Source organism: Diabrotica virgifera, chromosome 9, assembly GCF_917563875.1.
Source record: "Diabrotica virgifera virgifera chromosome 9, PGI_DIABVI_V3a".
Taxonomy (NCBI): Eukaryota; Metazoa; Arthropoda; class Insecta; order Coleoptera; family Chrysomelidae; genus Diabrotica; species Diabrotica virgifera.
Genome location: NC_065451.1, coordinates 175,747,933 through 175,774,523, shown reverse-complemented (window position 1 = coordinate 175,774,523; position 26,591 = coordinate 175,747,933). Strand labels below are relative to the sequence as shown.

Below are 26,591 nucleotides of genomic sequence, written 5' to 3'. Positions count from 1 at the left end.
ATTCAAGCGAGTGAGAAATTACCTTTCTGAACGTGTTTCACACTATACTTTTTCTACAAGCACAGTTTTTCCTAAAAATAAAAATCACAATTTCCAAACGACGATTAATTATAATAGGTACCTATGTGATAAATTTTAAACTGTATTTAATTAATACCTACTAATCAATTTAAATTCCTTATACCTAAATAAATTGCACAGAAATCAGTTAAAAAATTAATGCACTGCCTTAATTTGTTTAAATTTAAACAATTATTACACATTATTGACATTATATTTATGCAGTCACGGATTTACACAAAACCTACTTCATTCGACGTCTCTTACACAGGTTGCTAAATCCTTATTAGTTATTTGATAATTATAAAATGTTTAATAAGAATAAAATTGTAAAATAAAACAGTTGTATTATCCATAATTTAGTTTCTATGCTATAGTTAAATATAATAATTGTCTTATAGGTTATATATTTGTCTAAAGTTTAACCACGGATGTAAACAGAATATAACGTTACTCAGAATGCGGTAGTCCACGGATGTAAACAGAATATAACGTTACTCAGAATGAGGTAGTCAACTGTGCAGAAAAGAACTTTGCGGCACAGAAACGTCACTTTGCGGCACAGAAACGTCACTTTTCTGCACACTAATGTCAAATATCTTATACTGTGAGAAAATATCAAGTTTGCTAACATAAAACCGTGCAGAAAAGTGCACTTTGAATAGTGGTTGTAGAAAAAAATTGTTTTTCTACAACCACTATACAAAATGCACTTTTCTGCACAGTTTTATGTTAGCAAACTTGATATTAACTCACAGTATATGATATTTGACATTAGTGTGCAGAAAAGTGACGTTTCTGTGCCGCAAAGTTCTTTTCTGCACAGTTGACTACCTCATTCTGAGTAACGTTATATTCTGTTTACATCCGTGGTTAAACTTTAGACAAATATATAACCTATAAGACAATTATTATATTTAACTATAGCATAGAAACTAAATTATGGATGTTACAATTGTTTTATTTTACAATTTCATTCTTATTAAACATTTTATAATTATCAAATAACCAATAAGGATTTAGCAACCTGTGCAAGAGACGTCGAATGAAGTAGGTTTTGTGTAAATCCGTGACTGAATAAATACAACGTCAATAATGTGTACCTAATCATTTTTTAAAATAGTTTAAATTTAAACAAATTAAGGCAGTGCATTAATTTTTTAACTGATTTCTGTGCAATTTATTTGGGTATAAGGAGTTTAAATTGATTAGTATTAATTAAATACAGTTTAAAATTTATCACATAGGTACCTATTATAATTAATCTTCGTTTGGAAATTGTGATTTTTATTTTTAAGAAAAACTGTGCTTGTAGAAAAAGTATAGTGTGTAACACGTGCAGAAAGGTAATTTCTCACTCGTTTGAATTGCGGCACTCGCTTGCGCTCGTACCGCAACTTTTCAAACTCGTGAGAAATTAGTACCTTTCTGCACTTGTTGCACAATATACTATTAGTAAATAGGTATTTCTTTTTCTTAAATACAAAGTCGATCAAATTCAAACTTGTCATCATATTACACTTTTGTTTTTTGTTAAAAATTAAATGATTTAATAAACATTCACTAGTTTATTTTGTTTTAATTTTCGAGAAACAATTTCATGTGGATTTTGTGTCCTGTCTTTTCTAAATGTTTCTAATCTTTCATTTTCTTATGTGGATTTAGAGCCTTGCCCAGGTTTCAACAGATGAGTTATAGAAGGACTCTCATCACATACCATTTTTCCATGTTTATGATCATTTAGGTGTTTTTCATTATGAGCTATATATAGGTACACTGCGTGTCATAGAAAACGGGTCACCCATAATTTTTTTTAATATGTTATACCCTTATTCTTTTTAGCAATATCGCTGTAATAATATTGTTGCTAAACAGGTAAATTTTCATTGTATACTGGGTGTACGATTCAAACTGTGTTTTTTCTCAAAGTTCGCAACTAGAACCTCGGGTTTTCTAACATTCTGTTTTTTTATTCATTCGCTTATGTTGGATAATAAAAAAAGTTAGATACTTTAACAAATAGCCATGTTCTTCATCAATACAGGGTGTTTATAAATAAGTACGATAAACTTTAAGGGGTAATTCTGCACGCCAATGGTGAAAGCAAATTTCAACAAAATGAAAAGAGTGCTCTTCCTAAGATATTTTAAAGTTAAAGCTAAGAGTTAGGTTGGCGAGATGCTACGATTTCTCGACTTTTGTTTTATTAAATGGAAGCTTGGACCTTAAATGCAATATCAATGAGAAAACTGGAATCATTCGAGTTGTAGGTGTATAGAAGAATTCTGAAATAGTCTGGGCAGATTATCGGAGAATAGGCCATTTTTGGGAAAAGTTATTTACCAGCAATTTTATTGCTGGAATCGAAGCTTATGATTATATATAATAATAATATAGATATGCAAAGTCCGCAGATAGTGTGCTATTTTTTTTATAAACAAAATGGCGCCCGAAAATCGTGTTTTTTTCAATTTTGCTCTATAACTCCAAAGATTTTAACTTTACACCAAAAACACCCAAATAAAAATTTACCGTAATTAAATTCTGCATAGAGACGTGTTTTTTCCGATTTATTTCGACGAAAATTTTTCCCGGAAAATGCGGGGCTTTCCAACAAAACCTTTAATTTTTAACTAAAATTTTAGATAAGTAATTGTTTATCAATAATTAAATAACCTACTATAGATAGTGTGCTACTTTTTTATAAACAAAATGGCGCCCGAAAATCAATAATTAAATAACTTGGCAATATAAAAGCTCTCTTCGTATAGATTATAATTCCAGAAGCCGATGGAAATTGAATGAACAGTTTAGCAACAATTGAATTGTTCATTAAAAATTTACGGTCGCTATAATAACCACAATAATTATGATACATTAGAATAACTATGATTTTTGTATAAAAAGACACTGTACCTATCTAATGTACTTTACAGAATTGAAATTGGACTATTTAAGCGGCCTCGGGAATATATTAAAATTATAAACAATTTTTTGGCTTATACACAAATAGAATATCTCGGGAAATATTAAATTAATTTAAATCATGAATACGGTATCGAAAAAAAGCGGCAGGCTACGCTCCTTTTAAAAGAAAACACGTTTAATTGTGATGAGTGGTTCCTGAGATACAACCGGTCAAAGTTGACCGGCATTTACGGCAAAGATATAAACAATAGGATCATCATTATCGAACCATCACCTTTTTATTTTTGTCCACACCAATTTTCATATCGTTAAAATACTCATAACATATATTATTATAATAAAAACTTTCGCTATTACGAGTGAAAATTGCCAAAAATCGCAAAATTCCAATCAAAAATTAGGTTGGAGAAAATGTAATCTCAAAGTTCAAAATCGGTATACGGTAAAAAAAATGCATTTTCTCGGCTTCCCATGGAGAAATTTTCTTCATCATTTTTTTATTCCCAAGTAACTCGAGTAGAGCCATCTAACTAACGCATTATTAAATGTGAAAGTTGCTTTTGTTTTGTTATTATAAATTAATTTATTTATTATAACAAACATTTTTAATTTGTTTAAATAAGGCTTATTTAAATAATTATACAGCTTTCAAATGAGAATGTTTGTGTGTTTTTAATGTTAAAAGGTACACTTGTAGTAAGTTTATCCAAAAAAAGTCAACAACTGGAAAAATATGTACTTTTCTTTTCTTTTAAATAAATTAATCTATTATAACAGACTTTGCAAAAGCTTTTGATAAAGTAAGTTACGACAGTTTGTTATGTAAACTAAAGTACTATGGAATTAGCGAACATTTCTTAAATTTTTTTATCTCGTATCTAAGATTACGAACTCAGGTAGTATCATATAAGAGTGAATTGTCACACGTATTTTTAAGTGGATCAGGAGTTCCTCAGGGATCTAATTTGGGACCACTCCTTTTTTCAATATTTATAAACGATTTACCTTCACAAGTCACATCCGATTACTTGTTATACGCAGACGACTTCAAACTATTTCGTAAAATTGAAAACGTAAATGATTACTTAGAGCTTCAAAATGATATAGATAATATTTGTGAGTGGTCCTTACGGAATAAGTTGTTATTTAACTTATCAAAACGTAAAGTATTAACATTTAACACAAATAAAAACCCTTATCATTATATATATATTTTATGCAAAATTCACAGTTAGAAAGAGTGACTTCTGTATGTGACCTCGGCATTTGTTTTCAAAATGATTTGAAATTTAATCAGCACATAAATAATATTGCTAAAAAATCGCACCAGTTACTACGTTTTTTAAAGAGGACAACATATGCATTTACAAACACTGAAATAATACAATATTTATATTTTTCTCTAGTGCGTAGTAAACTTGAATTTGCTAATGTAATATGGAACAGCTAAATTTAAACCGTTCTATAGAAGTAGTCCAAAACAAATTTTTAAAATATTTGTACTTTAAAAAACATAGAACCAATCCCAAATATGCTTCATATGATCCTATCAGAAAAGAATTTGGTATAATAAAACTTGAGTATAGAAGAAGAGTTTTTGCCATTACGTTTCTTTTTAAAATATTGAATTATTTAATCGATAGCTCCTATCTTATGTCTCAAATAAACCTTTATGTAAAACCACGTAGTATACGCCCTCGTCAACAGACTTTTTTGGTAAATGATGATAGACCGATAACTCGACTATGTCATATACACAATGACTTCTTTTTTTCTGTAAATATATTTGACACAAATCTACCAAAATTTAAGCGTGAAATCAAAGGGATATACACTAATGATTAAATGTTGTCACATTAGTACCTCACTCTTAATATTATCACATACTTATGTTGAATATTTTATTTTAAGTTTGTGTTAACATCTATATATACTTTCAAAAACAAAACATCAAAAACCATCCAAATATGTGGGTAAATACTTGCTGTCTTGGTGAGCTCCCTATGTACGAATAGGTATACGCAGGTTATTTCTGTTCTTGATATAAATGCACTTTTTTTTTCTTTTTTTTTTTATTATTAAACGTTTTTTTTTTTGTTTTTTTATATGTATACGTTTACACCTTATAATATTTATAATATTTAAGTACTTTACGTTTTTTCTTTTTTTTTTTGTTATATGATTTCAATATAATCGTTGTAATAATGTATAGAAACATGTAATTAGGCTTTGCCTGTTTGTTTCTTAAATAAATAAATAAATAACAAAACAAAAGCAAGTTTGACATTTAATAATGCGTTAGTTAGATGGCTCTACTCGAGTTACTTGGGAACAAAAAAATAATGAATAAAATTGCTCCATGGGAAGCCGACAAAATACATTTTTTTACCGTATACCGATTTTGAACTTTGAGATTACATTTTCTCCAACCTAATTTTTGATTGGAATTTTGCGATTTTTGGCAATTTTCAATCGTAATATCGATAGTTTTTATTATTATAATATATATGTTATGAGTATTTTAAAGATATCAAAATTGGTGTAGAGAAAGAGGACCAAAGTAAAAAGGTGATGGTTAGAAAATGATGATCCTATTGTTTATATCTTTGCCGTAAATGCCGGTCAACTTTGACCGGTTGTATCTCAGGAACCACTCATCACAATTAAACGTTTTTTCTTTTAAAAGAAGTGTCCTGCCGCTTTTTTTCAATACCGTATTCATGATTTAAATTAATTTAATATTTCCGGAGATATTCTATTTGTTTATAAGACAAAAAATTGTTTATAATTTTAAAATATTCCTGAGGCCGCTTAAATAGTCCAAATTAAATTCTGTAAAGTACATTAGATAGGTACCTACAGTGTCTTTTTATACAAAAATCATAGTTATTCTTATGTATCATAATTATTGTGGTTATTATAGCGACCGTAAATTTTTAATTAACAATTCAATTGTTGCTAAACTGTTCATTCAATTTCCATCGGCTTCTGGAATTATTACTAATCTATACGAAAAGAGCTTTTACATTGCCAAGTTATTTAGTACACAAGTACACAAACAAAGAGGTTCTGAGAAACTGAGAAGGATGATACAGAAATCTTAAATACGATCAAAATAAGAAAATTGGAATCTCTCGGACATACTACACGTAGAGAGAGATACAACTTCGAAATATCGGAGGACAGAGAAGCATAGGGAGATGTAGAAGATATTTGCTGCGCTGATAAGCAACCTGAGAGAATGAGACGGATGTACATCAAATAAACTTTCAGAGCAGCCGTTTCTAAAGTCCGAATAGCTATGATGATTGCCGATCTCCGTAGCAATAAGAATAAATATAAATCACAAATGACTATGTAACAAAACTTTATTTTGGAATAAGAATTTATTTCTAATGAATACATACATAGGTAGTTTTGCAATTGAAATCTTATCTACTACTAAAAATACTCATATAAAATATAAACAACCAATTTTAGTTTACGATTTCAAATGCCTTAATAATAAAAGTAGGTATATAATAGTAGTCAATACAATTCCCACAAACAAACTCCATGCCCAACAAAGGATGTCCCTTACAGGACTACAATTAGGCCAGCAGGATGTTTGTAAAGGTGCGTATACACAGCAGGAAAAGAAGTCTTGTCAGGTGTCTCCTACTGTCACGTAGGTCCATAAAAACAATGATGATGATATTTTACAATGAAATTGATGTTACAAAAGTCGCATATTTAAAAAGTACAATACAGAATGTATTCTCGCTCAGATACTTCTTACTTTCGTGTGAAAAGGAGCTGGAGCTAAGTACCTCAAACTATTACTCAGTAGCAATTGACAATTGATATCTTCAGGTTGTTATTGGCTCTTTACGACTTCAATCTGGTTGTTCTCATAAATAAAATATTACCAGAGTAATACAAAATGAATTTATTGTTACAATATCAACAAGTCATCATATATATAACCATAAATAAAAACATACATTCATGCTCCAACTCTCAGTATTGTACTTAATATGTATACGATAAATATATAAAGTAGTTTAGAAGCATTTGCGGTGAACAATTCCAGGGCCGGATTCGTCGTATTCTTGTTTGGAGATCCACATCTGTTGGAAGGTGGAGAGAGAGGCCAAGATGGAGCCACCGATCCAAACGGAGTACTTTCTTTCTGGGGGAGCGATGATCTTGATTTTGATGGTTGATGGAGCCAAGGCAGTGATTTCCTTTTGCATACGATCGGCAATACCTGAAAAAGGAATGATACTTTTAGATAAAAATTAACTGAGGAATCACGATATTTTTATGTGCTGTTAGAATGGATGGTCTTCATTTTCCAAAATTTAAAAAGTTTATCAATGAGTCAACGAATTATATGCAATAAAATCTTACAAAAACGGGAGTTTTCATATTGAGTTCTATTAGTTTTTATATTGGCATACCTAAAGTAAACCTAGTAAACAAAAACAAGGGAAATATACTACAATGTACAAACTACAGGGCTATAAAACTGCCTAGCCACACCATGAAAATATGGGAAAGAGTAATTGATAGACGGATACGTGAAGAGACCGAAATATCCGAGAATCCTGTGGTTGGCACTCAATAAGAAAGGAGTCTCTGGTGAATATGTAAAGATTGTGAAATATATGTATGAGGGAGTAACGACTAGTTGGAGGTAAGCTCTGGAGGAAAAAGGTTTAAAACTTAGTAAGACAAAAACAGAGTATTTGGAATGTTCATTTAAATATGGAATTACTACAAATAAAATGGTATGTTTGGATGGTGAACTGATTGTAAAAAGCAATAGTTTAAGTACCTGGGATCGGTATTACAGAGTAATGGAGATATAGATGGAGATGCATGCAGTAGAATTAGGGCTGGATGGATGAAGTGGAAAGAAGCGAGTGGTGTGTTGTGTCACAGAAAGATTCCAATGAAGCTGAAGGGAAAATTCTATAAACCAGCCATAAGACCGGCTATGATGTACGGAACTGAATGTTGGGCAGTGAAGAAGAAAGAGGAAGAACGAATGCATGTGGCGGAAATGAGAATGCTTAGATGGATGAGTGGAGTGACAAAGAAGGATAAAATTAGAAATGAGTATATTAGGGGAAGTCTAGGTGTGGCACCAATTGATGCCAAAATGAGAGAGCATAGGTTAAGATGGTTTGGTCATGTTCAACGTCGAGACGTTAATCACCCACTACGAAGAATAGCTGAAGTGCAGATTCCTGGAAGGAGTAGGCTAGGAAGACCAAAAAAGACCTGGGGGAGACGATAAGGCAGGACATGCTGGTAAAGGGGATTGACATTGATATGAGCTAAGATAGAATTGTGTGGAGAAATGCAATTAGGGAAGCCGAACCCGCATAGGGATAAGGCAAAGAGAATGATGATGATGACCTAAAGTAAACCTAAATATTCTCGTAATAACATGCTGTGAAGAACGACGAGGCCTAAGTTCGATCATGAGTATTGATCTGGTAAGAACTTCTACCTTGGTCTCTGAGTACTTATCAGAGCCTGCCGTCTTTTCCCACTACGATCGAGTATTGATCGAGCGCTTCCGTACCGCACCTCGCCCTGGACGAGTATTGATCGGCCCCGCCCCGGTCTTTAAGTATTGACTAAATATACTCCTTCGTCCTTCTCTTCTTCTTTTTTTGTATAATATTGACTATCTGTTTTTTCAATGTGCCTCTAGTAAGTTCTCGTGCCATCGTTTTCGTGGTCTTCCCACTGATTGTCTTCCTATTGGGGAACCGTCTCGCGCTGTCCTCACTACTCTATTTGTTGTCATTCGGCTTATGTGGTCATTCCTTTCAATTCTTCTGTTTGTTACCCAGTTATTAATGTTGTCCACCTTGCATCTCCGTCGTATATCTGTACTTCTAGCTCTGTCCGCTATAGTCTTACCATCGATTTTTCGAAGGGTTTTCATCTCCGCTGTTTTGAGCAATATTTTTGCCTTCTGTGTCGGGTCGTGTTTCTGCCGCGTATGTCATTATTAGTCTGATGTCTGTTTTGTAAATTCTGCCTTTCATTTCTTTTCTGATATTTTTATTTCTCCATATTGTGTCATTCAGGCAACCTGCGGCTCTGTTTGGTCTATTCACTTGATCTTCCCATTCTGTTTCGAGCCTTCCGTGGCCAGATAGTGTGATGCCTAGGTATTTAAACTCCATCACTTATTCTATTATCTGACCCTCTAGCTCCAATTTACATCTTATTGGATTTGCTGTTATAACCATGCATTTGCTGTTATAACCATGCACTTTGAGACTGAAGACTATTTATATTCTCGTTTCTTTCCTTCGCTCTAGCCGTCTAAACGTCACTAACATTTATTTTCTGTTAAAGATAATGGCATTATCATATTCTGCTTTCCACCCCATTGCACACATAAAAGGCAACTGCTACACATTAGTTTCTTTGGTCCAGTTAACACATTCTATAATCAGGAGCTGCATATTTGGCTGGGGATCCATCTAGCGAGAACAATCACACATTTAAAGATAACTGACTTATTCTCATATAAGGGAAGTTTATCTTCGAATTGCTACGGTTAGTAATGGTTAGAATCAATTTGTTGCTACAGGCATTTTCCCACTAAATGAAAATATGTTTCCTGAATAGATGCTCGCACCTGCAAATGTCACAGATTATGATCTTGTTCTGTTCTGAAATTGTTGTGTTCCTATCATACCAGAAAATGCCAGATACTTTTTCCTCTTCTTCCTTCTTGTATGTAGGCTTTAAAGCCTGTTTCTTCTTCAATATTAGCCTCCTAAATTGTTTAAATTATCGCACCATCTTTTTCTTGGTCTGCCAATACTTCTTCGTCCATTTGGTGACTTATCTCGAGCTATTCGTACTATCCTATCCTCTGCCATTCTACTAATGTGTTCGTTCCACTTCTGTTTCCGTTTTGTCTCCCATCCATTTATGTCTTCTATATTGCATGATCTTCTTATGTTTTCGCTTCTCTCCCCATCCAACAGACTTTTCCCTGATATTCGTCGGAGTATTTTCATCTCTGTTGTTTCTAGTAGTCGTCTCGTTTTAGATGTGTCAGGTCTTGTCTCCGCCGTGTATGTTAATATAGGTCTAATTTCTGCTTTATAGATTCTTGTTTTGTGTGTCTTGTCTTAGGTGTTTGTTCTTCCAGATTGTGCCATTAAAAGATTGCTAATTGCTGCTTTATAAATTCTTGCTTTTGTGTCTTGTCTTAGGTGTTTGTTCTTCCAGATTGTGCCTTTAAAAGATGCCGCCGCTTTACTCGCTTTTAAGCTTTGTTGTCGTACTTCCTCTTCAACATCTCCGTAACTGGTTATATCTATTCCCAGATATCTAAACCTTGCTTCCTGCTTTAATATTTTCCCATCAATTTCGATTTTACATCGTAGTGGGTATTTAGATGTTGTCATACATTTGGTTTTTTCTGCTGATATTATCATATTGTATTTCTTGGCCGTTTTATTGAAGATGTGTGTTAATCTTTGGAGATCGTGTTCTGTCTCGCCGATTAATGCGGCGTCGGCGTCGTCTGCATAACATAATATTTGGATTTCTTTGTTCCCCATTCTGTAACCATGACCTTTACGTACTGCTTCTATTATTTCGTCCATTATTATATTAAAGAGCAGTGGACTTAATGAGTTACCTTGTCTGACTCCGCTTTGTACTGGTATAAACTGCGTTAGTTTTCCATTTATCTTTGCCTGTACTATTCGTTGCAAGATATTTCGGATTTAATCTTAATTTGAATTTAATTTTGATTTAATTTAATTTAATAAAATTGAACCTAATGTAACGAAAGACTAAGGGTGACTATTCGTTACAGCATTAAGGGAGTACAGTCATTTTGTGCTTGATATCGGTGCAGTCTCTTAATCTGGGAAATTCCATCCGAATTATCTTGCAACGGATAGTATTCGATTATGAAAGTAGATGTTTTCGATGGTTTGTATAATATTCACTTGGTATGTTTCTTCTATACAGTAAATGTAAGACGTCTTCGACTTATGCGATCGAAAGCCTTTGTCAGGTCTATAAAACATAGATATGCTGGTTTATTGTAAATGGACGGCGAAAGTCACAAATATAGATGTCCTTAAAAGAATCAACCACGAACGCCAACTTTTCGAAACCATCAAGAAAAGGAAAACGTCGTATCTGAGTCACATCATGCGAAACGAAAAATACCAATTCCTTCAACATATACCTAATCTAGGGAAAAATTGAAGGCAAGAGAGGAAAAGGACGCAAGAAAATATCCTGGCTCCGAAACATAAGGCAATGGACAGGGATTAACAACATACAACCTCTGATACAGATTGCAAAGAAACAGAGTTAATGGAAAATGTGATCGCCAACATCCATTAGTGGATTGGCATCTGAAGAAGAAGATATTAATTTGTAAGTAAAATAGTGTCTACGTTTTAGTGTATGCTATCTTACCCAAAGGACTTGGGTGAGATAGATTGTCAAGAACTTTTAAAATTTAATTATTCTCCAAAGAAAAAATTTATTTGTTTAGATAATCGCCTTTATGCTAATAAAGCACTATTTCAGTGGTTCTCAATATTTTTGAGTCATGTACCACAAAATATTTTTTAATTATTTTTGGTACCACCTAACTGACCACCCTAGCTAGGTAATCTAATCAACTATAAAATAGTGGTGCTGATTTTGGCTGTTTTTGCATTTTGTGTACCGCAAATAATGATATGTACCACCAGTGGTACACGTACCACAGATTGAGAACTGCTACACTACAGTCGGAAAAATGAAAGAATACCCATGAACGATCACATCAATCACTTATTTTGTATTTGCGGTATTTTTCTATAAATAACAAATGTTTGTTATAGACAAAGACAGCAAATACAAAATCAGTGATGTGATCGTTCATGGGTATTCTTTCATTTTTCCGACTGTATTTGATATAGAATTTCTATTATAGTCGGTTCGCTAAACTCAGACTCAACTGGCTAGTGATTTTACTGATTTTAGTAAGTAATGATTACTTTACAAAAGAATGATTACTAAATAGTTAATAATTACTTAATAGTTAGTAATTTTGCCAATTTTTGTCGAAATTGGCCAAAAAAAAAAATTATCAACTAAAATAACTAACCAATTGTGTCAAGTTTAGCGAACCGACTATAAATTGATTTTTGTTATGATACCATCTCAGACCACCTTCCCCTGGATATATTTTTAATGCAAATTTTCAAATTGCATGACTGTGTTAAGTATATTTATAAAAGCATTTCCGTTATTTGTTATATTTCCGCTTTACGAAATATTTAACTCTATTTTTAGAAAATATGACACAGCAGCCAGCTAAGAAAGTGCCAGATGGTGTTTTCAAATGTGATTACCTATGTCATTATTAATTTTCACTTTATACCACATTCTCCAAAAAACTAAAACTGGCTCCGATCCAAAATATGCATAACAATTAGATAATGTGTTTTTCTTGACTTTCATCCAAATTATGTGACATACTGCCATTGACCTAGAGCAGTTCATTCACATATTTTTGGTTTAGGTTTTTCAAATACACGGATTATTTTACTTTTATGAAAAAAATTCGACCCTAAAATTTACAACTAAAAGTTTACAAAAACTAATGAAACAGAGGATAAGCTTAGTAGATGAACAACATAGTTTTCGTACTGGAAGATCGTGCACAGGTTACTGAGAAATCACTACATAGAGCATAATAACAGCTTTTCTATGTCTGATTGACTTTAAGAAAGCATTTGACAGAGTACCCTAAGACTCAAAGATGTAATCCATCTTCTGTATGATAAAGAAGTTACCCTAAATATCATAAAAACTATTGAAAACATTTACCAAAACAACAAAATGGGAGTCACAATATACGGACAACATAGAGAACCTATAAACATAGAAGCAATCGAATAAGACAGGGGACCTCATTGAGCCCTGTTAAATAAAAAAGATAGAAGTAATATAAAAAAAACAGAAAATGACATGAAAAAAGATAACTTTCAAATTCAGAACTTACAGTATATACAAATCAGATATAAAGTAACTAAAAAGTAAGTGGAATAAGTAAGATTTTTATAAGAGAATGTACATATCATGATAGGAGTCTTAATTTAAATCAGACCAACAACTTGAAAAAAAAAACACATTAAAAAAATTAAAAAAGAAAGAAATGAATCAGAAAAACCGAACAAAATTAAAAACAAAACAAACTCAAACAGTACGGATACCTACTTAATAACAAAAAAAATAAGAAAAAAATAAAAGAAACCAATAAAAAAAGGCAAATAAGGTAAATCAATGAAAAAGTTATTGATAAAATGTAGAAAATATGACAAAGAATATGTACCTAAGTATGTATGTATACCCAAAGAATATTTAAAAAAATCGAAAAAATTAAGTAAAGACATACACGAGAAAATAAAATTTTTAATCTTGGAATACATAACTTTAAGTAAATTGATTATATCTCTAATATTTTATAACAAAAAATATTATATACAAAAAAGGAAAAAAGAATGGAAAATAGTATAGGATTTCTAAAGAATAAGATGAATTTCAGCCGAATAGGCCTGTCATGAGCTGGGCAGCATTTGGCAAACTAAGACATATTATTCTAAAAAGTTCAATCCTCACGTGTTTCAATACACTCATAGTTACACAATGAGTCATGTAACGTGCAATGCTGAACGTGAGCCTTCGAGACCACATAACAAACCAACAAATCAGACAAAGATCGGCAGTTAAAGACGTCATCGAAAGAATCACTACGCTTATGTAAGTGGAACTGGACAGGGCACTTAGCTAGAACACAAGATGGACGGTGGACAAGACGACTAGATGGACCGACGACATAAAAATAGTAGCCAGAAACTGGCTACAAGTGGCCCAGTGAAAAGAACACTGGAAAGAACTGAGGGAGGCCTATGCCCAGCGGTGGACGCGATTGGCTGATTTATGATGAAGATAAATTAGAAAAAACGTATGTAGTTTATTTTTAAACAAAAATACTTACCAGGGTACATTGTGGTACCTCCAGAAAGGACAGTGTTGGCGTACAAGTCTTTACGGATGTCGACATCGCACTTCATGATGGAGTTGTAGACAGTTTCGTGGATACCGCAAGATTCCATACCCAAGAAGGAAGGTTGGAAGAGAGCTTCAGGGCAACGGAACCTTTCATTACCAATGGTGATGACTTGACCGTCAGGAAGTTCATAACTCTTTTCTAAGGAGGTGGAGCTGGCTGCTGTGGCCATTTCCTGTTCGAAGTCCAAAGCTACATAGCACAATTTTTCCTTGATGTCACGAACGATCTCTCTTTCAGCTGTGGTGGTGAAAGAGTAACCTCTTTCGGTTAAGATCTTCATAAGGTAGTCAGTCAAGTCTCTACCGGCCAAGTCCAAACGCAAGATGGCGTGTGGGAGAGCGTAACCTTCATAGATGGGTACTGTGTGGGATACACCATCTCCAGAATCAAGTACAATACCAGTGGTACGACCGGAAGCGTACAGAGACAATACAGCTTGAATGGCAACATACATGGCAGGGGTATTGAAAGTTTCAAACATGATTTGAGTCATCTTTTCTCTGTTGGCTTTTGGGTTAAGTGGAGCTTCAGTCAAAAGAATGGGATGTTCTTCGGGGGCTACTCTAAGTTCATTGTAGAAGGTGTGATGCCAGATCTTTTCCATATCGTCCCAGTTAGTGATAATTCCGTGTTCAATGGGGTATTTTAAGGTGAGGATACCTCTTTTGCTTTGGGCTTCGTCTCCTACGTAGGAGTCTTTTTGACCCATACCCACCATGACACCTTGGTGTCTGGGACGACCTACGATGGATGGAAAGACAGCACGAGGGGCGTCATCACCGGCGAAACCGGCTTTGCACATTCCGGAGCCATTGTCGACGACAAGAGCCGCTACATCGTCGTCACACATGATTTATGGTTTTTTGGTTTGGTGGTACAGCGACTGAAACAAAAAGCAAAAGTAAATATACTTTTAACAGTACAATGTAAAAAATGTTGAAAAAAGTGAAGAAAGTAACGCAAAACAATTTAATTTGATGATTTAGTTTATCTTTCTAGCTAACAAACTGGCTGCGGTAACGCAAATGTGTTGTGTAAGTAACTCCATTGCACAAGTTAGAATCTGAAGGAAAGGATCATATGCATTCTGTGTAAATTCTGGACTGAGACAGGGAGATACGCTGTCCCCATTGTTGTTTAGCCTGGCATTAGAATATGTCATGCGAACAATTTATCCTAAAATCAAACCAGACGTAGCTGCTCGGGGAGCAAAGATCGTTCTTGCTTTTGCCGATGACGTAGATGCAGTACAGTCAACATCATCATCATTCTCTTTGCCTTATCCCTATGCGGGGTCGGCTTCCCTAATTGCATTTCTCCACACAATTCTATCTTGGGTCATATCAATGTTAATCCCCTTTACCAACATGTCCTGCCTTATCGTCTCCCCCCAGCTCTTCTTTGGTCTTCCTCTCCTACTCCTTCCAGGAATCTGCACTTCAGCTATTCTTCGTATTGGGTGATTAACGTCTCGACGTTGAACATGACCAAACCATCTTAACCTATGCTCTCTCATTTTGGCATCAATTGGTGCCACACCTAGACTTCCCCTAATATACTCATTTCTAAGTTTATCCTTCTTTGTCACTCCACTCATCCATCTAAGCATTCTCATTTCCGCCACATGCATTCGTTGTTCCTCTTTCTTTTTCACTGCTTAACATTCAGTTCCGTACATCATAGCCGGTCTTATGGCTGTTTTATAGAATTTTCCCTTCAGCTTCATTGGAATTTTTCTATCACACAGAACAGATACAGTACAGTCAACATTAGAAATTAAAGATATTTTCTAGAGCTTTGAAGAATTATGGGTTAAGTATGGGTCTAAAAGTAAATGAATACAAAACAAAATACATTTATATGATCGTTTAAAAACAAGAACGACGACGAATAAGGCAAAATGTTACTATAAACGATCATAACTTCGAAGTAGTTAAAGACTTAAATATATAGGAGCAAAAATCACCAGTGAGCATAAAGTAGAAAGAGAAGAACGAAAAAAAAGCAAATGATGTCAGGAAACAGATCTTTCTTTGCAATTCAACATCTAATGAGATCAATACTTCTCTCATGAGGTACAAAAATCCAGATACAAAAAACCATAATACGACCAGCAGTCACTTATGGAAGCGAAACATGGACGCTAACGAAAAAAAAAGTAAATAAATTGATGGCGTGGGAACGTAAAATCTTTCGAATAATATATGACCAAATAAAAATCTGTGGTATGACACAGTATACTAAATCATGTAGGTATCCAGAAAAAGGCATTAGAAAATATTTGACATTCTCATTAAAGAACTCCTTTACTATTTAAATATTGAAAAGAAGACATATTAAAATATTGAATTCCTTGTCCTTATTTCTATTAAATAGATTCTACTTCGTACGCTCATGAACCAAACGATTTCCTATGTTTAGACGAAGTCCTTGTTATAACTATTTATTGGATAATAATTTTAATCGACTTTGGAACTTTAAGAGCTTCTTTAAAAAACTGAATAAATAGAAGCCTACAATATAAGGGTTTGTTCCCATTTCTTAATAAAAAGGATTTTTTAAATTCCCGTTGTCAAAAAAATAAGAGCCCTAGGAGTCTCGACTTTGATGTAGGTGTATTATCGAAAGCGTACGGTCTATCTTACGTGAAACTCACGATCTATAAAGCTCAAGATTATGTTGCCAGGATCTGTATAAAGATGATCAATGCCAGGAAATTGTCTACTAAATCCCTGAAGAAATGGAAGAAGAACCTGATGAACTCGAGAATTAAATAAGACTGGCTATCAGTAAACTCAAGCATAATGAAGCACCAGGTCCAGATATGATAACAGCAGAAATGCTCAAAGTCATAGAAGAAACCGGAATAAAAGAATAAAATTGCTTTACTTGTTCTGTAACAAAATATGGCATTCCAAGCAATGGCCTGACGACTGAACAGAATCTACAATAACGACAATACATAAAAAAAATGCAGAACCATCTCCCTTATCTACATGCCTGTAAATTAATGATAGGTACACCATAATCAATAAGAGACTGAAAATTTTCTTACAAAGAGAAATACCTCAAGAGCAAATTGGATTTAAAAAAGGTAGAGGTACTCGAGAACACCTTCTGAACATAATACAAATAACAGAAAAAATTAGGGAATTCATTATCTCCTTGTACATTTCTTGTTTTATAGATTATCGTAAAGTGTTCGACAGGGTCTAATTGCAATATACTTATGGCAGATACTAAAAGAAGTAGGCGTACCACAACACTTCACTTAGCTTATGACTGGGCTATACGAACACATCACTGGAACAGTTAAAGTGCTTGACACAATCTCAAACGAATTCCATCCAGAACAAGGTATCAGACAAGGATGTCTACTGTTTTCACAATTATTTAAATATATGGGGAGCATGTTACGAAAAGAGCATTTGAAGGATGGGAAAAGGGCATCTCAATAAATGACCGAAAAATAAAAAACCTACATATTACAGAAAACATAGCTCTTCTTGCAAATAGCCAAGAAGAGTTTGTTGAATTAATACGACTGGCTGAAAAAGATAGTCAAGATAGTCAAGCCAAGATAGTCACTTGGATAGACTACGTAACAATCATCCACACATAACCACGATTGGCCGATTGGAGGCTGTAAGCTCATACTTATATCTGGAATCATTGATCATAAACACAAGATCACTACAGGCAAGGCTGAATTTACATATGGGCTAAACTTTGCTGGAGATCCTGGGTTATAGCCCAGGGCGGCAAATTTTGATAAATAAGTAAAAAATGGCGGGGGTGGGGCGGCAAACTGTGGATAGCTCAGGGCGGCAAATCTTTAAATCCGCCTTTCACTACAGGAAGAAATGAAACGTAGATATGATCTAGCAAAAGTCACCGTAGGAAACATGGCCAAAATATGGAATTGCTCTCAAATTTCACGAACTATAAAAATGAGTTTGGCCAACTGCTTAATAAACTGCTCGTCAAAAGTTAGGGATATAGAAATTCTGCTGATTTTCATAGTTGATTTTTTCGCGAACAGACGGATTCCGCTATTTTTTATTTTAGCCTTTTCTTTATTATTTACACAGTTGTGCAAAGGTTTACTTAAACTTATTTTTGTACTTATACCAGGTGAAAGAAAAAAATATGTTTTTCTTGTATTAAGTTTGAGACACCCTGTAGGGAGAACGAGGTACAAATGTGAGTATACATTAGAATAATATTGTAGTCTTATGTTTTGTGAACATGCTGTTGTTTGAATGTCCCTGATATCTTTAGAAACAAAAAAATAGACGGTTTTGTAAATTAACATGTGTTGTAACCGAAACAAAAGTTTGAGACACCTTGTAGGGAGAAAAATGCACTAAGGTGAGTATACCCCGATATTATGTTGTAGTCTCATATTTTTTGAATATTTTATTTTTTTAATTTCTCTGATATCTTTAACAACAAAGAAACTAGACGGTATTACTCTTTAATATGTTTTTCTATGTTTCACATGTGTGATGTGACGCATGTCGTCAGTTAAAACACATATTAAAGAGTAATATCGTCTAGTTTCTTTGTTATTAAAGATATCAGAGAAATTAAAAAAATAAAATATTCACAAAATATGAGACTACAACAAAATATCGAGGTATACTCACCTTTGTGCCTTTTTCTCCCTACAAAATGTCTCAAACTTTTGTTTCGGTTAAAACACATGTTAAATTACAAAACCATCAATTTTTTTTATTTCTAAAGATATCAGGGACATTCAAAAAACAAAATGTTCACAAAACATAAGACTACTATACGATTTCGATATATACTCCCATTTGTACCTCGTCCTCCCTACAGGGCGTCTCAAACTTAACATAAGAAAAACATTTCTTTTCTTCCACCCGGTATAAGTACAAAAAAAAGTTTGAGTAAACCTTTGCGTAACTGTGTAAGTACATACTAAAGAAAAGTCTAAAATAATAAAAAAAATTAGCGGAATTCGTTAATCTGTTCACGAAAAAATCTACTATAAAAATTCAGCAGAATTTTCTATACCCCTAACTTTTGACGAGCAGTTTATTTCCACTACTGACATAAGGATGTGAATATTGGATCCCAAGACAAGCGAAAAGAAGAAAGATAGACACCACTAAAATATTCTATTGGAAATGAATGTTACGAATTCCTTGGACCGACCACACAACAAATAGGTAATTCAATTTTAAATGAGCTAAAGGTCAGCAAACCTTTATCAGCTTCAGCAAAGTTCATCTCAAACAATTAAAATACTTTGGACTGGACATGTTGAGAGAAGACACATAAAACCTAGAACTAAAATTAATTGGACTTGACTTTAATAAACGTACAATAAGTCGGCTGATAAAGTGTAACGGCCTCCATATATACCTGTGAAAATTTTTTAGCATACCAGGATCGATTTAAAAATAATATTCAACTATATATATTTTTATCGTCTCGAGATGCTACATTTTAGACAAACTTGTTCGGGTGTCTGTGGATACCCTGTACCATCGAAAATAGATGATTCGCGGTTACAAAATGTTCAGAAACAATTGAAAATGTGTAATCTGCGGACTTGGACCCGTTCCAAATCTCATTCTGAAAATAATAAATTTGAACTTCAGTTTACATCCCATGTAAATATAACCCAATATAAAAATACATTCGTTGTAAGGCATAATATGGACAAAAGAAATTACATTCAGAAATTAACTGTACGCTAGAATATAAAAAAACTGTTAAAAGAAAAATGATTTTGTTTCTTTTAGAAATTTTGACTTTAGCACTCTAATCAATAAGTAAGGAAGTAAATGCCGTACGATACGGAAGAATATCGTATGATAAGCCTCATGACTTTGTTCCTAAAGATAATCCTCATGACATTGTTTGAGTTGATAAATACTGTTTGTATGAGACAGGTTTTGTTCTCAGTATAAGTGTTGGTATAAGTCTTATTTCACAGATGTAGAGACGTCAATTGCGACGTATGCGCAAGTCTGGTTGATTACGATAAAGCGTTTAATCGAGCACAGCTCGCAAATTTGATGCAAATACTAAAAGAAGCAGGAATTAACAACCAAGATCTGAAACTTTACTGGAATCAGACAGCAAATCTCGGAGTTGAAGGTGAATACACCGAATACGTGAAAATCATACGTAGAGTGAGGCAAGGCTGTATTTTGTACCCTCTAATTTCAAACTCTACTAAGATCAGTAACATCAGATATGAAGATGGCACCATAGTAGGTATTTGCGGACAACCTCGAAGAAGATCTACAAGTCCTTATGAACAAAATCACGTAGGTACCTATTACAATCAAAAATATGGACTCGGTATAAACATAAAAAAGACAAAGCTCATGATAATTAGTAAGAAAAATATAACAGGTCAACTCACCCCAGTAGAAAGAGTGTGGCACTCGCACTACAACTACCTCGGCACCATAATAAATGAAGAAAACCCATGGTGGAAAAATCAATACATGAATCCGTCCATCTGACATAGGATTGCAGCCAATAAAGACAGCAAGCTAACAATATTTAGACTGTCACCAGGCCCTGAAAAGGGCTCAAGGAATGAGAAGAGATGTTTCCAAGCTAACATTATTTTTAGAAAATGAACAGCGTCTAGATTTTTATATCTTGATATGTAAACTATGTTCAAATAAAAAATAACATATAAAACGTAAAATTTTAAACGAATCAAGACATAAAATCATTCAAAGTAAGAAAGAGACCTGGGATCGAAAGTGACAAGAAATCGAAGCACACATAGGAGGACGAAAATGCAGTGAATCATGGAAATTTCTGAACAAGATCAAGAATAACGAAACACGCAACGACAAACTACAATTAATACCAACAGATAAATGGGTTCAACATTATAAGGACTTATTAACTGGACAAAGGCCCGAATACTCACAACCAACAGAGACGGAAATACAAATTGTAGGGGAAAAAATAAACATAAACAGTGTAGCAGTTAAAAATGCAATTAAACAACTAAAAAATGGAAGATCTCCTGGTCCAGGTGGGATCAATTCCGAACTACTGAAAAATGGAACTAAAAAACTTTTCGAATCTCTGGCATATGTACATCAATGGCGAAAATGTACCCAGTGACTGGAAAATAGCTTATATATAATAGTCTGTTCGCTAAACTCAGACGCAACTTTCTAGATATTTTAGTCGGTAATTTTGCTAATTTTAGTAAAATTGGCAAAAAGTAATTACTAAATAGTGAATAATCACTAAATAGTTAGTAATTTTGCCAATTTTTGCAAAATTGCCAAAAAACAAAAAAATTATCGACTAAAATATCTAGCGAGTTGCGTCTGAGTTTAGCGAACCGACTATATCATCGATTCATAAAAAGGGCAATAAACTAAAATGTAGCAATTATCGCGGAATATCAGTAACAAATACAAAAAGCAGAGTATATACAAAAATTTTAAGAGGACTGATTGAACAAGAATACTCAGGATACGAAGAAGAAGAACAATGCGGGTTTAGAGCTGGAAGGTCCTGTACGGATAATGTATTTTCGTTAAAACAAATCATCGAAAAAAATTAGAACGGAATAGACCAATACACCTAGTTTTTATAGATTTGCAAAAAGCTTATGACAATATACCGATACTGAAACTATGGGAAGTATGTACTGCAAAACTCCAACATTAACTTTACTCTCATAAAAGCTGTCCAAAATTTATACAGTGACATGAAATCTGCAGTAAAATTAGGAAACAAAATAACAGATTTGTTTACAGTCAACAAAGGTCTACGACAAGGATGTTGCATATCACCGAGTCTGTTTAAGATTTATGTCGCCAAAGCCCTTACAATATGGAAAAGAAATTGCAGTGGAATGGGCATCCAAATCGACAACACCTGCCTGTACACCCTTCAGTTTACAGACGATCAGATAATATGTGCAAAAGATAAAGAAGATTTGGAATATATGACTCACAAATTGAAGGAAGAATACGAAAAATGGGGATTGCAGATGAATGTAGAAAAAACAATATTTATGCCTGGGTGAGGATTCAACTGATATGATATTGGACAATAATCAGGAAATAACTAGCTGTGATAAATATAAGTATTTGGGCATTAATTTCAACAAGGAAGGTACTGACAATGCAGAAATTAAGAGCAGAATAAATAAAGCAAGAACGATAATTAAATCATTGAACGGAGTTTTGTGGAGTACCGAGACAGGAAAACAAAGAAAAATGAGAATATACAACACCATGATTAAGAGCACATTGGTATACGGATCCGAAACATGGAGAATAAAGGAACACCAAAAACGAAAAATAGAAGCTACTGAGATGGACGCCCTAAGAAGAGCAAGTAGAACATCGAGATTGGACCGGGCTAGAAATGAGGAAGTAAAGCGAAGAATGAATTTACAGGAAACGGTTCTAGAATGCATTGAGAAGAAACAATTAACGTGGTACGGACATGTTCAGAGAATGGGGGAGGAAAGACTGCCAAAGAAAATTATGAAATGGATACCTACAGAAAACAGGAAAAGAGGAAGGCCAAGAACGACATGGATACAAGGAGTAAGACGATCAATGAGTATACGAGGATTAGAAGATGAAAACTGCAATGATAGAAGATATTGGCAACAAGGCATCGGACAACGGCGGAGGACGTTTTGAACCCGAATTTATTTATATAAATATTCATTGTCGCGATAATCCAAAACAGACGTATATTCGTGGAATGGGGTATATTTTATATTCTGAGGAACATGATAAAGAAAGAAAAAGACAATTTCACATTGGAGATAGATGGAGAAAATACTTGCATGTTCAAAGGAGCTTCAGAATTTACCTATCTGGGTGTAAAACTAGGTGAAAAGAGGGAGATAAAGGCAACAATAGCAAAAGATAAAAAGTAGGGAGAATTGCGATCACTAATGAAATCCAAATTTGTCTCAAGGAAAATAAAAATAGAATCTACAAAACAGTTACCAGGCCTAGAGGTAGGTACATATGCATGCGAAATATGGATATTTAAAAAAATCAGAACTAGGTATACCTTTTAGAAACATTGGAGAAAAAAATGCAAAGAGCAATATAATATAGGTATGGAGATGTGAAAAGGGATGGTCAATCGAGAAGAAGGAATAATAAAGAACTGAGAGAAGGAATAATAAAGAACTGAGAACTGAGAGAGAAAGAATGCTGAAAATGTGACTATCACGAAATTCAATACAAAAAAGAGGAAAAGGTAGATTAAGAAAGAGATGAAAGGACAGTCTTCTATGAAGACTTGCAAGAAAGTAATAGAGGAAAAAATTAAACTGAGAAAGAGACGGAGGCCAGCGTATATAAAGACCTACACAAAAAATAATATTGAGAATAAAAGAAAAAGCATTGGACAGAAATCAATGGAAGTAAGTGGTTAAAAAATGTATGGAAAGACTATAAGAAATTATAAGTATATATTATATAAATAGATGTAAATAGTAATTGTAATGGAAAATTAAACTTTTCAGTCCTAGGCCTTAAAGGTCTGTTGAACTTAATAAAAATAAATAATACTTTATACTATAATATATTATTATGTATATTATCCATCAACCAACTTCATATCAATAGATCATGGTTAAAAACTTCCTCGAACATTTAAAAAAAAAATTAAAAAAAAATACGTGTTTCGACAAATTCATGTTTTGTTTTGCGTCTTTTAAATTATACCTATGCACTCAATAAAACATAAAAAATGGCCACTACCCTAATATACACTCTCTACAATAGATATCTATATTTTTACTATATAACTAAAGAATTTTTTGTTAAAAATCTCGTTCGTGAAGGTTGTGTTATGGCCTAATCCAACTATCAATATAACTTCCTATTGTTCACATATACACTATAATCTCATTACATTTTTTTCCATGAATCAGAAAGAAATTTATTCATTTTGATCAAATTTTTAGAATTCTTGAAAATTGACTTTACTTGGTCTTGGTAACAAGATCATTATTACTATCTAATCAGTAAAATATTTTTAACACATAAATATCACAGGAAGATTCAATAATAGAACAAAACCTAAATGCTAATAATCCCATTTATTTTTTATGTAAGAATATTTTACTGGGGAGAGGGCCTATCAAGAACAGAGCAATAGTGTGAATACACTCAAAATAATAAAACTTATTCCAACACTTTATCTTTTCAATTTATCTTCTCAGCAAGCTGGGGCTCAGACAACGTTTTATCTTCTCAGCGTGGCTGATCTTAGACTTAGAATCCGAATGATCCGAAAAGCATAAAAAATTAAGATAAATATATAAAACACTGAAAATAAATTTGAACTGAGAATAAAGCAGAGACAAATCAACATTTATATAATTAATATGTTATGCAACTCTTCCTCTTGCATCCTGTATTTAAGGGTGTAGGCGCAAAATCTTGGTCCAATACTATCTAAATGCATTCATTTTTTTCGTATCCTGACAAAACTAATAAATATTTTTTAAAAATTCAAACGCAGAATAAAAGATACATTATTACCGAGGGCCGAAAGTCCCTTAGAATAAACAAAACGTTTTCTTTTTTGAATGAGATAATTGAAATTAAAATCACACCAAATTTTCTCTTTTTCTTATTCCTGTAACTTATTAAAATAAACATTATAGAAGTTTTCAGGGACTTTCGGCCTTCGATAATAACGTAATCTTTCATTCTGCGTTTAAATTTTTCAAAAATATTTATTAGTTTTCTCAGGAGTTGAAAAAAATGAATGCATTTAAAAATCATTGGAGCCGATATTTTGCGCTTAGCCTCTGTTAAGGAAACATTTAAACACATCACTAAATTCACAACAAACTTCTTATTACCAAAGCTCTTTCAAAAGAAATTGTTAAAAAATGAAATAGAAGTATTCCTGATAACTCTTACACCCTTTGTAAAAACTTTCAACAATTTAACAAAACATCACCAAATTCACAATAAATTTCACATAATATAAGTGTAAGCTTCTCTCCATCACTAATTTTTCAAAAATAATACAACAAAAAACTATTTTCACTGCTAAACTACACACAAATCATTTTGAAACTTTCAACACTTGAGGGTTGATTTACCCCTTCAGGGGTAGACACCCCTTCACTAAATCCAGTACCAACCTCTGAGTAAGTGTATGGACTCGACGCTCAGCGACGTTAACAACGAGTGCGCTAATGACGCCAAGCGTCGTTTTTATAGGGATTGTCGAGTGCACTTAAAAATAACACGCCGGCCGCCCATATATGGGAACAGGGTGGCCAAGACGCATCGCTATCGGCGACGTCCATGTAAGGCAGCTCTCTCCAAGAATTTTCAACAAGTTTATCGTTGGAGCATAAGCGTACGGTGAAGACTTTAATTTTTTTTTTATTTTTTTTTAATGGAAACTTTATAACGTTGAGTGGACTTGGTACAAATTGAAGCATATTTCCTTGTATGAATTTTGTTCCTTTTTAATAGTTTCGAAATTAGTTTTAAAACTATATCAAACATGAATAACCATTTTCAATTTCGTTGCAATTCGAAACTACAGCCGCATCTTTATTCCAGTTCAATCAGAGAGTGCAGCAAGCACCTCTACCGGTTTCGAAACTTCCCAAGTAACACCGAACGGGTTTATTAAGTCTTTTAAGGATGCTTCAAAACTGTAGGATAAAACTAAAATTAAAACCATTTGGTTTTTAAGTAAACCTTAAGATTGCAATAAAACCGCTTTCAGCATAAAAGGGCCCACTCCGAAAGAGGTCAATAAAACCAAAAATAAAAACCTTCTTAAAACTTTGTTTTCTTAAGCAACTGGTTTTAAAGCTGCTGTGAAGGTGCTTTTAAAACCATGTTAAAAGACACTTTAAGTGCAGACGGTTTTATAGCAAACTTAAAAAGGTTTCTTAAATGGAGACTTTTAAAGACAATTTACCATATTAAATTATTCTTTAAACTCATATACTCCATATAGGCCAACAAATTTTTACATGTGTTATGATTTGTAGATACGTATTAATAATAAAAAGTACTTCAAGTTAGAAAAATACTTGCGCACCCAACTTTATTGATAATGTTATCAAAAATAGGTCTAAATAACTCACGCGCCCTAAAATTTCTGACTTTCGGCGATTAAAAAAATAAAAATAATAAAAAAATTTAAATCCGAAAAATATTAATTTGAAAGAAAAATAATTTTATCTACAATTTTAATGTTTTAATGTTAAAATAAATCGAATTTATGTCTTTAAGTCGCTTATTTATAATTTTTATGTAAGCCTTATATTGTAATCTATCATGGCTTTCGGCATGTCTAGAAAGCAATATGGCCGAAATCCAAATAAAACTATTTGGTCTATCAACAGAGAATTCTTAAGATCAAATGGTTTTATTTTATACCTTTCCAAGAGCATATATTCTACATAAAAGCAAGGTTGCCTTGAAATTAAAACCGTTTAGTTTTAATACTGCTG

At 33.2% G+C, this 26,591-nt stretch overlaps 2 protein-coding genes across 2 annotated transcripts in view; one reads left to right on the top strand and one right to left on the bottom strand.

Moving 5' to 3' along the window:
- Positions 1-26,591, top strand: part of LOC126891955 (uncharacterized) — a 374,743-nt gene that overhangs the window by 25,658 nt on the left and 322,494 nt on the right. The window lies entirely within an intron of this gene.
- Positions 6,902-25,410, bottom strand: LOC126891956 (actin, muscle). Its single transcript, XM_050661311.1, has 3 exons — positions 25,257-25,410; positions 14,027-14,984; positions 6,902-7,237 (listed from the first exon to the last, which is right to left on the bottom strand). Exons 2-3 carry the CDS (start codon positions 14,949-14,951, stop codon positions 7,032-7,034), a joined length of 1,131 nt encoding a protein of 376 aa, XP_050517268.1. The 5' UTR covers positions 14,952-14,984; positions 25,257-25,410; the 3' UTR covers positions 6,902-7,031.

What these genes read in the sequence shown, in the direction of transcription:
- LOC126891956 (XM_050661311.1), bottom strand. Translation starts at nt 14,951, where the DNA reads ATGTGTGACGACGATGTAGCGGCTCTTGTCGTCGACAATGGCTCCGGA. An exon ending in AGGTACCACAATGTACCCTG is followed by an intron (nt 7,238 to 14,026) that starts GTAAGTATTTTT and finishes TTCCTTTTTCAG; the next exon opens with GTATTGCCGATCGTATGCAA.